Source organism: Rana temporaria, chromosome 3 (genome assembly GCF_905171775.1).
Source record: "Rana temporaria chromosome 3, aRanTem1.1, whole genome shotgun sequence".
Classification (NCBI taxonomy): domain Eukaryota; kingdom Metazoa; phylum Chordata; class Amphibia; order Anura; family Ranidae; genus Rana; species Rana temporaria.
The window spans coordinates 467,556,772-467,571,209 of record NC_053491.1 but is presented as its reverse complement, the minus strand read 5'-3'; the positions used below and the strand labels follow the sequence as shown (position 1 = coordinate 467,571,209).

Genomic DNA, 14,438 nt, shown 5'->3' with positions numbered 1-14,438 from the left:
GTCGCTGCTGCCTCCCCCTTTTCAGATGCCCAACCCGTTATCGGGCACCATGAGCCTGAATTACAGTGGCGGGGAAATTTTTGGAAGCACCTGATTAGAGCAGAGTCCCTTATAATGGGCACAACAGGTGTTATAAGTCCCTTATAATGGGCACAACAGGTGTTCAGACCCAGGAACTCAGCACAGGAGTGGTGGGAACCCCTTGTAATGGCACAAGTGTCTAGACTGCTCAGACCTGAAACTCAGCACAAGAATGATGGGAGCCCTTCATAATGGGAACAGTGGCTGTGAATACCTGGGTACTCGGCCCAGGAATGGTGGGAGGCCCTCATAATGGGCACAACAGGTGTACGGACCTCAAAATTCAGCACAGGAGCGATGTGAACCCCTTATAATGGGCACAACGGGAGATTGCGGGAGCCCCTTATAATGGGCGCAACAGGTGTGCAGACCTTGGAATTCAGCACAGAGAAGGTGTGAACTCCTTATAATGGACACAGCAGCTGTGAATACCTGGTGAACGCAGCACAGGAATGGTGAGAGACCTTTATGTTGGGCACAACCGATGCGCAGATCTTTGAACTCAGGGAAAGAATGATGGAAGCCCCTGATAATGGACAACCTAGATCTGCAGTGCTATAAACACTCCATGTGGATGGCTGGAGCCCCTCATAATGTGCCCCCCCCCCCATTTGGTCTGGTATGGATTTTGAGGGGAACCATACGCCAATATGTAAAAAAAAAAAAAAACGGATTCCCCCAAAAGCCATACCAAACCCTTATATGAGCATACAGCCTGTCAGGCACCCCCCTGAAACATGCCAGGCCACATGCCCTCAACATGGGGGGCCCTGCCCCCCCAAACCCCAAAGAAGTTTGATGGGGACAAGGACCTCCTCCCCACGATCCTGGACTGTGGGGGTCTGCAGGCAGGGGGCTTATCAGAATCTGGAAGCCCCCTATATGAATGAATATGGGGTACATACTACCCCTACCCATTCATCCAAAAAAGTTTAGTGTAAGAAAAACAGGAGACAGTTTTTGATACGTCCTTCATTGAAAATGAATGTCCCCCATGATAACTCCAACGTTAATCACGATAACTGTCGCCGACACAAAAAAAACCCCCAAAAAAACAACAAAGTCTCCCACCGTTTTGGAAGCGCCAGTGTCTGACAGCTCTTATATGGTAAGGGGTGTGGTGATGTCATCCAGAGACCCCGTCCCTTGTGAAATCACTAACCCGTCATGCCCAGGCAGTGATGTCACATGGGGTGGGGTCTCCGGTTGACATCGCTGCCTAGCTACATCCAATAGCTATATAAGAACTGTCAGAAGGGCGGGAACCTTCGTCAGGGTAGGAGTGTTTTTTTTTTTTTTTAATCGGGTCAGTGGACATAGTGATCGATGTTGGAGCTACCACAGGGACATTACATTTTTAATAAAGGAGTTGCCAGAAACCTGTCTTTACCTGATTCAGGAGGCTCTATTACAGTCAGGATCGGCATAAATATTAGTAGAGTGTGTTCCATGTTTCTCAACTGCAATCTGGTAACAATAGGATCTTCTAAGAAAGCTGCAAAGTGAAATATATAGCAATCCCTCGGTACTCTGAGTTCCTCGATGTTTGCCCCGATATGTAGGACCTTCTCTATAGACCCACCACAGAGTCCATCATATCTATGGGTATACCTTCAGGTTCTCTTGTGTTCCCTTTAGGCCTCGTACACACGACCGGACATGTCCGCTGAAACTGGTCCACGGACCAGTTTCAGAGGACAGATCCGATCGCGTGTACAGGCTAGCGGACAGATTTCCAGCGGACAAAAGTTTCTTAGCATGCTAAGAAACTTGTCCGTCGGACATGTCCGCTGGTTAGTACGTCTAACCAGCGGACCAAAATCCCGCGCCTGCGTCGCATTGATTCGACGCATGTGTGTGGAAGCATTGAACTCGCGCGATAGAGAACGTCGGTGATTTCGGTTTGATGGTGTGTACAGCCATCAGACCGATTTCGGTTTGATGGTGTGTACAGCCATCAGACCGAAATCTCCGAGCGGACATGTCCGATGAAAACGGTCCGCAGACTGTTTTCATCGGACATGTACTGTGGTGTGTACGAGGTCTAAGACACATTTGGGACAATACCATGTATATACATTGAAATACTTGTTTTCTATGTCTGTTCTTACATAATGGTTTTACCATGATTATATAATAAATGAGATTTTTATTCTATTGAGTGCTCTTTTTCATTTGGGTCTACTGGTGGCTACCAAATTAAAGTCCATATTCACCTCTGGCTCTTTCTCTGAGTTGTCAGAAACTGTCTATTTTTCTTATACTTTTTTTGGGTGAATGGGTAGGTGTACTATATACCCCCTACTCATTCACATGGGGGGGCCGCCCCCCCTTTCCTGGCCTGCCAGGCTGCATATTCGGATAAAGGGTCTGGTCTTTTTTCCCAATTCATTTTACATTGCCTCTAAACACATGTTGCAAGTTGGATCAGTTAAAATGGTGATCAGACTTCCATTAAATGCAATGGGCTGAAATTGGACCCAAGTCAAACAAAAGTAGTGCAGGAACCTTTTCAAAAGTCAGTCCAGTTAAGACGGCTCTCATTGGGAAACATTGATTTTATATGTCATACGACATGTGCTCTCAAAGTCGGAGCGCATGTTGCACCAGTGTGAACCGGGCCTTACTCAAATCCGTACCAATACATTGGGAGAGATTTACCTAAACTGGTGAAACTGTGCATAACCAGCTTCTAACCCAAGCATGTTCAATTGAATCTTTGGTTGGTTACTATACACAGCTGCACCAGATTGTGCGCACTAGTTTTAGTAAACCTCCATTCAGTTACCACTAAAAAGGCCTTGTGTCCATTTCCTGGCACCAATTCACAGCAAAGTTTAGGAACTGTACACTGGGTACAGACGCCTCACTATCCTGCTGCCCCTCCATCACATATTTGTCTCAATTCTCTTAACCTAGTTTTCAGAGTAGTACTGACTGCAGTAGTAGCTGTAGGTCTCAGGTGTGTTGACAGCATTTCTCTAGGGGCTGAATTCAGCCTGGCCAGGCCACACCCAAGTGGAATTGGGGTTCCAGTATGACTGGTGCGTCTCTACTTGTCTGAAACCTCTTCCTGATGCCAAGCACTGTGAGACAGGTGACCTGTCCCTACTTTATCCACAAGGAAAATGTGCGCCAAACCCAGGGTCTTGATAAACCGCCTGACCCAAGATTGCCTCAAATACACCAGCATCTAATCTGATGCTGCCTCTGACCGAGGAATGAGGTTCCCTTTGATTTCACCTGCATTGCCGCTACATATGAATGCCACCAGTAGTGGAGAAGAGACTACAGACTTAAGGAATCCTACGATTGTCAATGCGGATCCTCTCATTACTCGCCTAGCAACTCACCTGCCACACGTTGCCGATTGTCACTTGCCATGACATCACCTGACACAGTGCGGCTTTTCACTTGCCAGTGCCACCTGCTGTGTTCCAGAGTGAAGTCAGGCAGCAGAGAGATGATGCCCCCTGGGCGAGTGTACTGCCCACATGCTGCCGTCACCTCGCAGCAGAATGGGCTGGCTGATGGATGGCAGTTCTGCCACTGCTTTTGGGCGTCAGTTTGCCACCCCCCTGAAAGTGCCGCTCGGGACCCATGGTAGGGCCGGCACTGCCAATATGGGATGACATTAGTTATGGGGAATTAATGAAATTGGAAGTGTCTGAGGTATATAACACAATCATTTCAGAAAGACCTTTGTACAATTAAGTATGGAATATGGAAGCCCATACCAAAGATTGTCGCCATACAGGCGCAGGCCGTTGCCATGAACTTAAATGTAATAAATCTATAAATACCACTAAGGATGGGACGAACACCCCGATTCCAGTCGCACCAGAACACCGCAAACTGGCAAAAAAAAGTTGCAAACCCAATAAAGTCTTTGGGACATGAAAAATTAAAAGTGCCAATTTTAAAGGCTTATATGCAAGTTATTGCCATAAAGTGTTTGGTGACTCGGGTACTGCCCCAGGGGACATGCAAAAAGTTTTAAAAAATTAAAAAATATCTCCCCCAGGAGCCGTGATTTTATAGTGAAACAATAAAAATATTCCTTTAACTATCGTACCGGGGGGGCTGTAAAGTGGCACATCTTTCTCACGGTTTACTGTGCAGCAGCAAACTTTCATTTCTAAAAGGAAAAAAAAAAAGTTATGTATATAAATTTAAACTACTTGCTCATGGCTGTAATGTATTGCAGACTCCCATCAATAAACGTGTAAAAAAAAAAAAAAAAAACAACCCTGTATGGGGTCCCCCCTGCATCAGTCCAGAGCACATTGTCCCCACATTGATGGGGAAAAGAGGCTCTTCCTGAGAACCCTGGCCATCGCTTGTTGGGGGCTTATGGGAATCTGCAATCCCTTTGACAAGGGGCCCCCCCTCATTATGTGAATCGGCATCGAGTACATTGTACCCCTAAAAAAAAAGCTTCCTGCTGACTTTTTGTTTTGACAGATCGTATATAGGCAAGTGCCAGGCCACCCGCTAATGTAACTGGATGACCCCACCCCCTCTGTTTCATGACATCAGTAGGGGCCACCCTTGCCTATATCAGCTGTGAAAGCCAAGTGACAGCAGTCACCGGGAGGCCTCCCAGAGGCGGAGCTTTAATTTTTCGGGTCCAGTAGGTGGCCTGATTGAAGACCGACAACAACATCGCAGGACACTTTAATAAAAGGAATTGTCAAAAAAAAAGTTGTGGTTTTTCCTTTGTACCCACTACAAAAAAAAGTCAGTGTACCGATACCCATTTGTGTGGAGATCCCCTTAAAGTCTATGCCAGACCCAAAGGGCCTGGTATGGATTGGGGAGACTCCATGTTTAACTCACAGCTTCATTCACATATACAGCCACCATGTAAGCAGCAGCCCTAGTTGGCCAATCAGCAGCCATCAAATGCACTGTGATTTAACAGTGCAATATGGGGAGCTCTGGCTGGCAAACTTGCTGCGAGTGCCCATATGTTGGTTGGTAGAACAAACAAATGCCAGATGTTGGAGTCAAACTTACATGGGACTCAAACATCGGGACCATCCCTAAATCTCACTACTGGATAAAAATACTAACCATGGTCTCATTTCACAATATGGTATAATTTATAATAAGTTCCAAGAAAGGAGGAACACATTGGGTACAAGACTTTGGGGGGGGGGGGTCTATATCAGATGACCAATGGGCAGCAGTACCATCAGCAGTCCCCATTAATTTTATGCCCTATGCAAAAATCTAACATAGGACATATACACCCGAGAGGCTATTTCAATGGAAGCTTAGAGACACAACCCTATGCCCTAGATGTAATGAGTGCCCAGCAATTTTAATACACGTTATGGAGATGCCCAGACTCCATTGATATTGTCAGGGGGTTGTCTCTACTATCAACTGCATCTTTAGGCCAAAGATGCCGATGGAACTAGGTATATGCCCTTTGAGCATGTTAGACGAAGCTAGGGACCCAGGAAAATACCTGTATACCAATAGTAAGCAGTCCATTTCAGGCTTGCAAGCTCATAGCATTAAAATGAAGTCAATAGGATGATTAAATGAGTTTATTTTTTCACAGACAGCACATAATGTGGCTTTTTCAGAGATTTCCCAATGAACACTGCACACACTATGACAACAAGAAGACTAAGGCATCCGACAGCCACCAACACCCAGAGCTCCGCAGGGGCAGACTCTTCCCTCGTCACTGCAGCCGCAACATCCCTTTGTGAAGGTCCAATCACAAGCAGAGGTCCCAGAGTGGTCACAGTTTGTCCCTCTTCTGTGTGGGGTTCTTAACAGGAGAAAAGTGAGAGGTCAATAGACAAACTGCATGGAATTGTACAGAAATGTAAGAACTTGCAGTCAACAATCTAGCTTTTACACAAATGTACAGAAGTTAGCACCCATTTTAGACCTTCAAGTCCTAAAGTTGTTCAATCAATATTGAACAGAATTGGGATGAAACTAAGGGTTAACATCCTAGGTTGTGGTATGAGATGTTGGGGGTTCCCCATTCTAGTAGGTAATAGTTTCCTCCCCCCCCCCCCCCCTATTATGGCAAATTTGTAGTCTACCCCCACCCCCCCTTTCAGATCAAGGCGGGGCTTCAGTTGCATATGTCATTTAATGTGGCAAGTCAGAACACCACCCGTGCTCCAGGACCTCAGTTTGGGACAAAACTCCCGGAAGGATGGGAGTTTACACTATAGCCGGCCTTTAGACTTGTGCATTACATTTTTTAATGAATGTCAAATTGACCTCCACACTATGGCGAGTCTTTCCTTTCTGGGTTAAGTCCCCCCCCCCCCATGGTTTATGCTCATTATGGACTTTATCATTTTAGGTAAATAGCGCATCCCTTTTCTTTACAGCACAATTTGAAAGTCATGTCAAAAGTTACTCCAATACCACTTAATGTTCTTTAGGAGACATCTAGAGATCACCTACATTCATAACATTGTAGCTAGCAGCTGCCAGTTAATAACTCACCATCCAAGACGTCCCTCTTGCCTCTTGGCCTTCCAAATCTGCCCCTTCCTCCGGAAACCAGAGCAGTAGGGTTGCTGCAGGTGCCTGTACCACAACACTGGCAGATACTGCTGGGGCCCTCAACTGCAGACCAACTAGAGAAGACAATTGTTAGACAAGTCTACATTTAGAAGCAAGACTTCAAGTTCTGGTGAACCAATGCTGTAGATTAGCATTTGGGGCCAATGCCTACCAGATGCAATAGTGCACTTAAGCTACAGCAACAAGTGCTTAAGATATGCTTTTATTAAAAGGCATTATAAAGCTTACTTTCACGAGTGCATAGATCATGTAGTTTCATGGCGTCATGTGTTGGCAATACAGGATTTCCCCCCCATTCCTTATAATTTGTACTCAATAAATGACACTATACAGGTTAATGCATGACCTCTGTAGCACAGAGACCTGATATTTTCTGAGACATTATATTCATCACAATCCCTGGACCCGATTTTTGCAGTGAAACTAGTAAATTGCATATGAAACCAGCATAGCTAGAACAATGAAGTTGTTCAAATGAAAGCCCCATTAGGCATGCATACCTCCCAACTTTGAAATGGGAATGAGGGACACCTATCAGAAAAAGTATGCAGGCATAGGACACACCCATTGCCACGCTCCCTTCAAGGAGAATTTTTTTTTTTTGTACAAGATTAGTTAAACCCACAAGTGTTTTTTTACCACTACTAATCCTTTATATTGCTCTTGGAATTTACAGATGCAGCAATTTAGAAATCAGATGAATGTTTTCCCAACGCTAAACCTCTTTGATAGATAAAAAGTTCATTTTATATAAAAAAAAACTATATAGATCAGACCAAAATGAGGGACAAATGAGAATGAGGGACAGATGGACATTGCGCCAAATCAGGGACAGTTGGGAGGTATGTGCCTCATGCATGCTCTACTTCCCTAAAAGATTGTCCACCAGTGTTCATGTGATCAAGGTTTTGATCATGTGGCATCTGTGGATGGACTAGGAGCAGCATACACATCACAGCAGTTCACTGTCAGATTGGCCAATAGCTACACTTTCACTGAGATGACAGGTGCATAAACTTCTGGGTTGAAGGAGGCAGGCATCAGTGGGGCAGCAGCCATTTGACACCATTGTAGATGCCTTTAATTACCAGTTAAGGAACCGAAAGATTTTTTTAAATCTTGAAACTGGGCTTAGTGTATGTTTTTACACTAATAAGAAGCAAGCATAATGTAGTTCCGATTGACCACATTACAGGTCTGCCTAAAAACCATTAGCTTCTGCAGTTGCCTTTAAGCATTGGCAAGACAAAGTAGTAGAGAAACACAGGTTTAGCATCCCACCCAGGTTTGCCCTTTCCTAAATCTATTTTGCTTTACCAACCCTCTTCCCCAATCCAGAAAGTGCATAGGCAATTATAACAAACAGCTAAGAGAAGCTTATGTCCAAATGGTTGTTTCTAGACATGGCTGCATGCCCCAAGAGGCAGCTAATGCAGGGGTCTCCAACACCCAGAACATTATTGGTCTGCGGCCTGTTGATGACTGGGCTGCACAATGGCAGGCAAGTAGCGACCATGGCCTGACAGCAGTCACCACTCCCCTAATGCCATGCGGCAATGGCCGTCTTCTGGATCATATTAACATCTCCTCCTGATCTGCAGCTCCTCCTGCCCCCGATAGGATGACATTGTTGGCCAGGTGGGTGACCCTGTTGGCCAGGCTGAAACCTGCCTCTGCCCTGCCAAGGCTAGGACTGCAAGGGAGGCAGAGTGTAAAAGGGGCACCAATTACAGAGAAGAGGGGGCATGACTGAAATAGGGAACTGATATGAAGGGAACTGCACTGACGGACTCTGAATATTCCATCACCAACTGCCCCCACTACCAGGAGATAAAAAAAACTGCAGCTTTAAAACCATCCAGTGTGCATGTGGGGCGGCTCTAATCCTCTTGTTGGGAAGTGCAAACACCAAGGTGTTTATCCTAAAAAGCAAACACATGCTACCATATGGATCATGCTGGCAACAGGTATTATTAGCCCATGGATGTTTTTTTCTCCATATCATGTACAATGATGGCTGGCCAATTTCCCCATTAAAAAATCGGCTGTTTATACCCGTTATTTCAGAAATCCACCAGGTTATTGGTTCACAAAGTCATTGTTCTAGACACAGTACCACAAATGTGTGCAATAATCCATGGAACCACAAGCAACCATTTTAAGTTACCATCTCACCTTTGTGTGGCTTTGCTATAGGAACAGGCCTTGGTCATGGCATCAGGGACCTGGGTGGTTGCAGCAGCTCTCAGGTAACAGGTTATGTAGATCTGGATTGGGAAGTATTTAAATTAGGTTATCAGTTCTTACAAGGCACCCCCATCTGTATCAGTCAATGCAAACTGTCCTCACCAGAGAGGCATCATTTCCTAGAAATCGGAAAGCATCCACTGTGAACTGGAGCTTGTCTGGCTCAACCCTCGGGGTGATGAAGGCTGAAGAGGCGTCATCTTGCATTCCATCAACTAGACAGCTGTAGAAAATGGTCAGTTAAGAGTGAGGTCATTATGGCGACAAACAACCCCACAACCCCCACCAGGAAAAAAACACCCCATACCCATTTTCTTCAATGAGGCCATAATTAGGAGCAGAGGTGGGATCAGGAGATATGGTGGTCACACATCGGTCAATATACAGGATCAGCCCAACATGGTTCTGAGTGTCCACAGAGGCCTCTATGTAAAGAATATCTCCAAGCTGATAGATGGGAGAACTTCTAGGGCCACTCCAGTCCTCTATAGACAAGACAGGGGATTACATGTAAAGTTCAGACAACACCCCCCCCCCCTCCCAATTATTTTCTTAACTCACCAGTCATTAGCCTCAAGGAGAAGGACAGCCTCTCTTCTATGGACACTGTGGTGCTGAATGGAACCCATGTTGGCTCAATGGCTTTGCTGCTTACATTGGCATGCCTATACAGAGAACAGGAGTGTCAGTAACGAAATCATGTTAATTCCAGAGATCCATATTAACTGTTTAAACCACTTGCTGCCCGCCCTCAAAAGGCTCTTGTTCTGGGACACCGGCATATGACAGCATCCCAAAACAGGCACGCAGCGCGACTGCACCGTGTGTGCTAGGACATGGCATGACCGATCGCTGTAAACAGCCGCGGCTCTTTAACCATGTGATCGACTGTCTAATCGCAGCCAGTCACATGTGTAGCGCTACCCCCTCATGAGCCGCTGATTGTTTTGGGATCGGCGTATTAAGTTACCTCTATGTGATGTCTAGGGGTGACGGTAGTGAGTAGAGCAGTAATTGAATGTCCAGTCAGTAGATTAAGTTATTTCTTGGTCCAACATCAACTTGAGGTAGACAGGAAAGGTTGATGAAATGAAGTAACTTTGCGGTATCAGGCCTTGGATAAGGAAAAGCAGTCCTACTTCTCTACAGCTGTAACGATACGTCGCCACTCTAGCCAGAGTGGGTAAAGTGCCCCCGGACAGACCTCTGCCACAGGCCTGGCAGCCAGGGTGTCACTTTAGGTTGTTGGGAGGAACAAGTCTCTGCCACAGACCTGGCTCTGATTAAATTAGGATGCCAGATGAAACCTCTGCCACAGGCTCAATGCTGACAATGTGAACAGCAGAGCGAATCCTGGCAATAGATCACGTCAGGGTTGACAGTGCAAGTGTACTTGTCAATGTCCGGTCACCAGATCCCCGATGGTTTGTTCAAGCCCTTTTGGATAACCTGCCTCTGGGTTTTCCTCAAACCGATCCCCCACCGAACGGCAAACAGCCTGGGATCTCCTCCGTAGAAGTGGGGACTCAGCAAGTCACTGGGACCCCTTTGTGGCATCAGTTGCTCCAGGCCAGGAGGCCCCAGATTCTGGAACTCTGCGTAGCGTGCGACCCCGGGCCAAGTAGGCCATAGTGGTGGGGCCCGCGATGTGCGCACACCCTAAAGGTGGGTGCCACACCTGGAAGCCGCGAAGAACCCAGAACAATGGCCTCCGCCACAGAAATACCCCCTCCCAGCATGCACAGCGAGGCTCAACTCATTGGCTGCTGGGAAGAAGCGGCTCCGCCTGGATCCCTCTGATGCCATCTGCCGTCCAGAGATGAGACCGTATCTCTGGACGCACAGACTGACCCACAGGACAATCCAGGATTTGGCGACAACCAAATTTAACAAAATTAAGAATGAGAGCAACTTATCTCTCTTTCTCCCAATAACTTTAGCGTAGTGCCCTTTCTGAATGTAAAAGGAGCGCTACTCATGTAACCACAGATGCTAGTAATCTGCGCTTTAACTTACAAAAAAAAAAAAAAAACAATTACAAAACAATTTAAACAATTAACCCTCAGCAGTGAATATCACCGAAAGAAAACACTATTTGTGTGAAGAAAATAAGGCTTAAATTTGGGTACAGCGTTGCATGACTTTGTCATTCAAAGTGTGACAGTGCTGAAAGATGGCATGGGCAGAGGTGGGGTGCAAGTGCTCTGTAGGCAAGTGGTTAATTGTCACTTTTAAAAAGAAACAAACAGCATCATGGTAGCTGCCATTGCCAACTTTGTTACCAAGATGACAACCTGTAATCTGCAACCAACATCTAGCAAGTTACTGACATAACCAATATGAAGGATGGTAGCTCAAACTGGCTTCTTCCTTTTGCTGGAAAGCAAGATAGCAATGCCAGATATAGTACAACATCCCTGAAGCTTGTACTTGTAAATGCGAGTGAGCAAAAGCATATCCATCCTCAAATTATAATTCATATTACCTCAACATCTAGTCCAGGTTACTAGGGTCACTCTTACACCAAGGAAAGTGGAGAATACAGATGAAGAACTGAGCACTGCAATCTTTGCCATGATGTTCGCTAAAGCCACCTAATGGTATCCCATCATTGTCAATGCTGATCCTTTCACTACCACACTTTTGCCCAACAGAGGCCATTGCTGATCACTGCAGTAGAGATGCCAAGTTGTAGGTACAGGCTACATGTCTACAAATACCTACATCAGTACAGACCAAGCTGGAGCTCAGTACCTAAAAGCAAAGACTTATGGACCCATTTAGACTTTAGTATCAAAATGGTTTGCCAATACAAAATAAGAAACGGCTGCACCCCACATGGGCACCGAGTAAAGTTTATTGGAGTATGAAAAATATCACCAGATGACACCAGCAGTGGTCAAGGTAGACACGTATAACCAAATGGGTTGCCAATACAACCAGATTTAAGCCAAACCTCTGGGTTGTGGTGCACAGCCTTCAGCCGTTTGGTAGGGGGGCATTGACCCCACAACCGATAAGTGAATAGGCCACAAGTTTGATAGCTTAGAAGGCTTGAGGCCCATCAGTTTTTTTTACTGTCTGTACCCCCAATAAGGATGAGCTCAGGCATGTTCGGAAGCTGCATGTGCAAAGCCAGGAAGTCGGCACTGCACAGCGCTAATCACAAGCAGGGGCGTTGCTAGTTGGTAAAAAAAGGGAGGGCTTCAGCCCAAAGTACAAGGCCAGAAAACGGGAGTGGGTGTATGATGCAGGCTTTTTTTGGCTGGGCCGTGGCTTACCTGACCAACCTCAGCCATGGTGTCACAACAGCCAGTCAGTCCTTCCATCAGTCAGAGGAGGAGCTGACGAGAGGAGAGCCACCCGCCCGGACGCTGATGTGGCGCGGCGGCCACATTATTATTCCCGCCTTCTGGAGCCTGCGCAACGCCTATGATGGACGTCCCACAGGCTCCAGAAGGCAGGACCTGCTATGGCACCCGGCCACACCTGGGATCAGATCAGTCCCGGCGCTCGCTCGGGGCCAACAATGGAGACATGAAATTATGAGTCTCTGGGCTATTCAGGGTCACATTCAGGGCTCCATCTCACCCGCCACCCCCTCCCGATACCCCTGATCACAAGTAGTGAGACATTTCCCTGATCTCTGCAGCCAGACAATGTCTCACTGCTTCTTATTAGCGCTGTGCAGTGCCGACTTCCTGGCATGCGTCTTCCGAACACACCTGAGCCCATCCTTACCCAATAAGCAGATTAGTTACCATCAGGAATGAACCCAAGGGAAATCCCCAAACATTTTTGGAGTGGTAAAAGAGGCCTAGGAGGCAATCGGCACAATGGACACACTTGTTGCAGTGGCAAGTCAAGAGATTCTCAGTTTTATTTGTCAAAACAGGAAGTGAAGGGGAAGGTCTTGAATTGGGACAGAAGCAGAAAACCTGACAGGGGTGCGGTTCACTGTTCAAATGTTTTTGCCAGGAAAGATGCATGGTTAGGACCTGCATTGTATCCTAGTGTAGACTCACCGGTAGTAGTAGCACATTATGGGGACCACGGCTGGGTTGGTTCTGATGATTGGAATGGAAGAGGTTGGGCTGTAGGTCAAGTTGGTAGCATAGATCACCCAGTCTTGCATCATCTGTAGATAAGATCAGATTATAGACACTGCAGTGCTACTCATGAGTTAGACAAGGGGCACATCAATTGTTTAGAAAGGGAAACAATGGATGTGTCCCATAGCCAAGACTAGTCACCCAACCATCATGCTTATGAGGATTAACCTTTTAGAATTCAAAAACTTAGGCTAGCAACTCAGAACAGCCACGTAATACATTTTCAGAGAATTACAACAGGTCTGCTTTAAAATGATTTCAGGTTCTAAAAATCCTGAAAGAAAAAACGTGACTAAATGTAAGTTACCGCATTTACAAGCATTTGGCATTTCAAATGCCTCTGAACATCCATTCTGAACACTTTTTTGGGAAAAAAAAAAAAAAGGGGGGGGAAGGAAGAGCACACACACACACACACACACACACACACACACACGCTTAGGCTGTTTTCCCCACATCATTGTCTCCCCCCCCCATTGTAAATGTGAACAAGATCAGCAGCACACACATAGGTCTAAAGAAGGCACTGCAAAGTGCAATATCCCATAGCAACCAGGTTTTAGTTTACTGAAGCAAATACAGTTGGAACTAAAATAAATAAGTGGGTTAAGTGTGGAGGATTACCTGCACAGTGTTGCCACAGTCCTGCAGACTAATCTGGAAGATAACTTCATCAGCACTTTGGGTGTTGGGCTTGCAGCCTTGGGGTCCCAGGCTCAGATCAGACGATTTCACCAGCTTTCCATTACCATAAAAATCCATCATGACACTGACCACCATGCGGTCCTCTTCACACTGGACACTGATGGGGGAACTAGATGAAATTACAGTCGGGGGCTGCTGGCGGAGCATCCCACCAGCACGTCCACCTGTTGAAACCCTCTGAGCCCCACCTCTAGAAGCCCCAAACCCATATACTGCATTAGTGCCTGGGTAAGTCCCTCCAGAACCCCCTCTAGAAGACCCCTGACTCTGGCCAGGTACAACTCGCTGGTTATTCCTCCACCAGTCTGATTGGCGCCTATGTCTCACCAAGGCTCCATCCCCACTACATCCAAACCCTGGTCCATAAACCAGGGCCAAAAGCAACAGCCAACTACAGCAGTTCCTCACTGCTAGACCCATCCTGCCTGCAAGACCAACAGCACAATGAGGCAGGAAGAAAGGGCTGCCCTTTATACCCCTCCCACCAGTCACTAATACCCCAGCTGGGGCAATTCATCACCACACCCAAATGGCTGCCTCAGAAAAACATGGTTGATCTCTTGATGCTGAGACAGTTAACCACTTGCTGACAGTCACCTCATTGGAGTGGAGCTACACAGGAGAATTTCAGTAGCTTAGTCCCGCTACTATATTTGTTATGGATTAATCACTAGGAGTAGCAAGTGATCAAAAAACTGATGATACAAATGTCTCTCCATGGAGTAC

At 46.4% G+C, this 14,438-nt stretch overlaps 1 protein-coding gene across 2 annotated transcripts; it reads right to left on the bottom strand.

The window, feature by feature from the left end:
* Nucleotides 1-5,623: 5,623 nt before the first annotated feature.
* Nucleotides 5,624-14,150, bottom strand: LOC120933600 (zona pellucida sperm-binding protein 3-like). Of its 2 annotated transcripts, none has more exons than XM_040346890.1 (8): nucleotides 13,632-14,150; nucleotides 12,921-13,033; nucleotides 9,457-9,560; nucleotides 9,203-9,380; nucleotides 8,998-9,118; nucleotides 8,824-8,915; nucleotides 6,568-6,701; nucleotides 5,624-5,857 (listed from the first exon to the last, which is right to left on the bottom strand). In XM_040346890.1, exons 1-8 carry the CDS (start codon nucleotides 14,130-14,132, stop codon nucleotides 5,640-5,642), a joined length of 1,461 nt encoding a protein of 486 aa, XP_040202824.1. In that variant the 5' UTR covers nucleotides 14,133-14,150; the 3' UTR covers nucleotides 5,624-5,639. The 2 variants fall into 2 exon arrangements, with proteins under 2 accessions (XP_040202824.1, XP_040202823.1); XM_040346889.1 differs by having other exon boundaries at nucleotides 5,624-5,869; nucleotides 13,632-14,149.
* Between the last annotated feature and the right edge of the window lie 288 nt (nucleotides 14,151-14,438).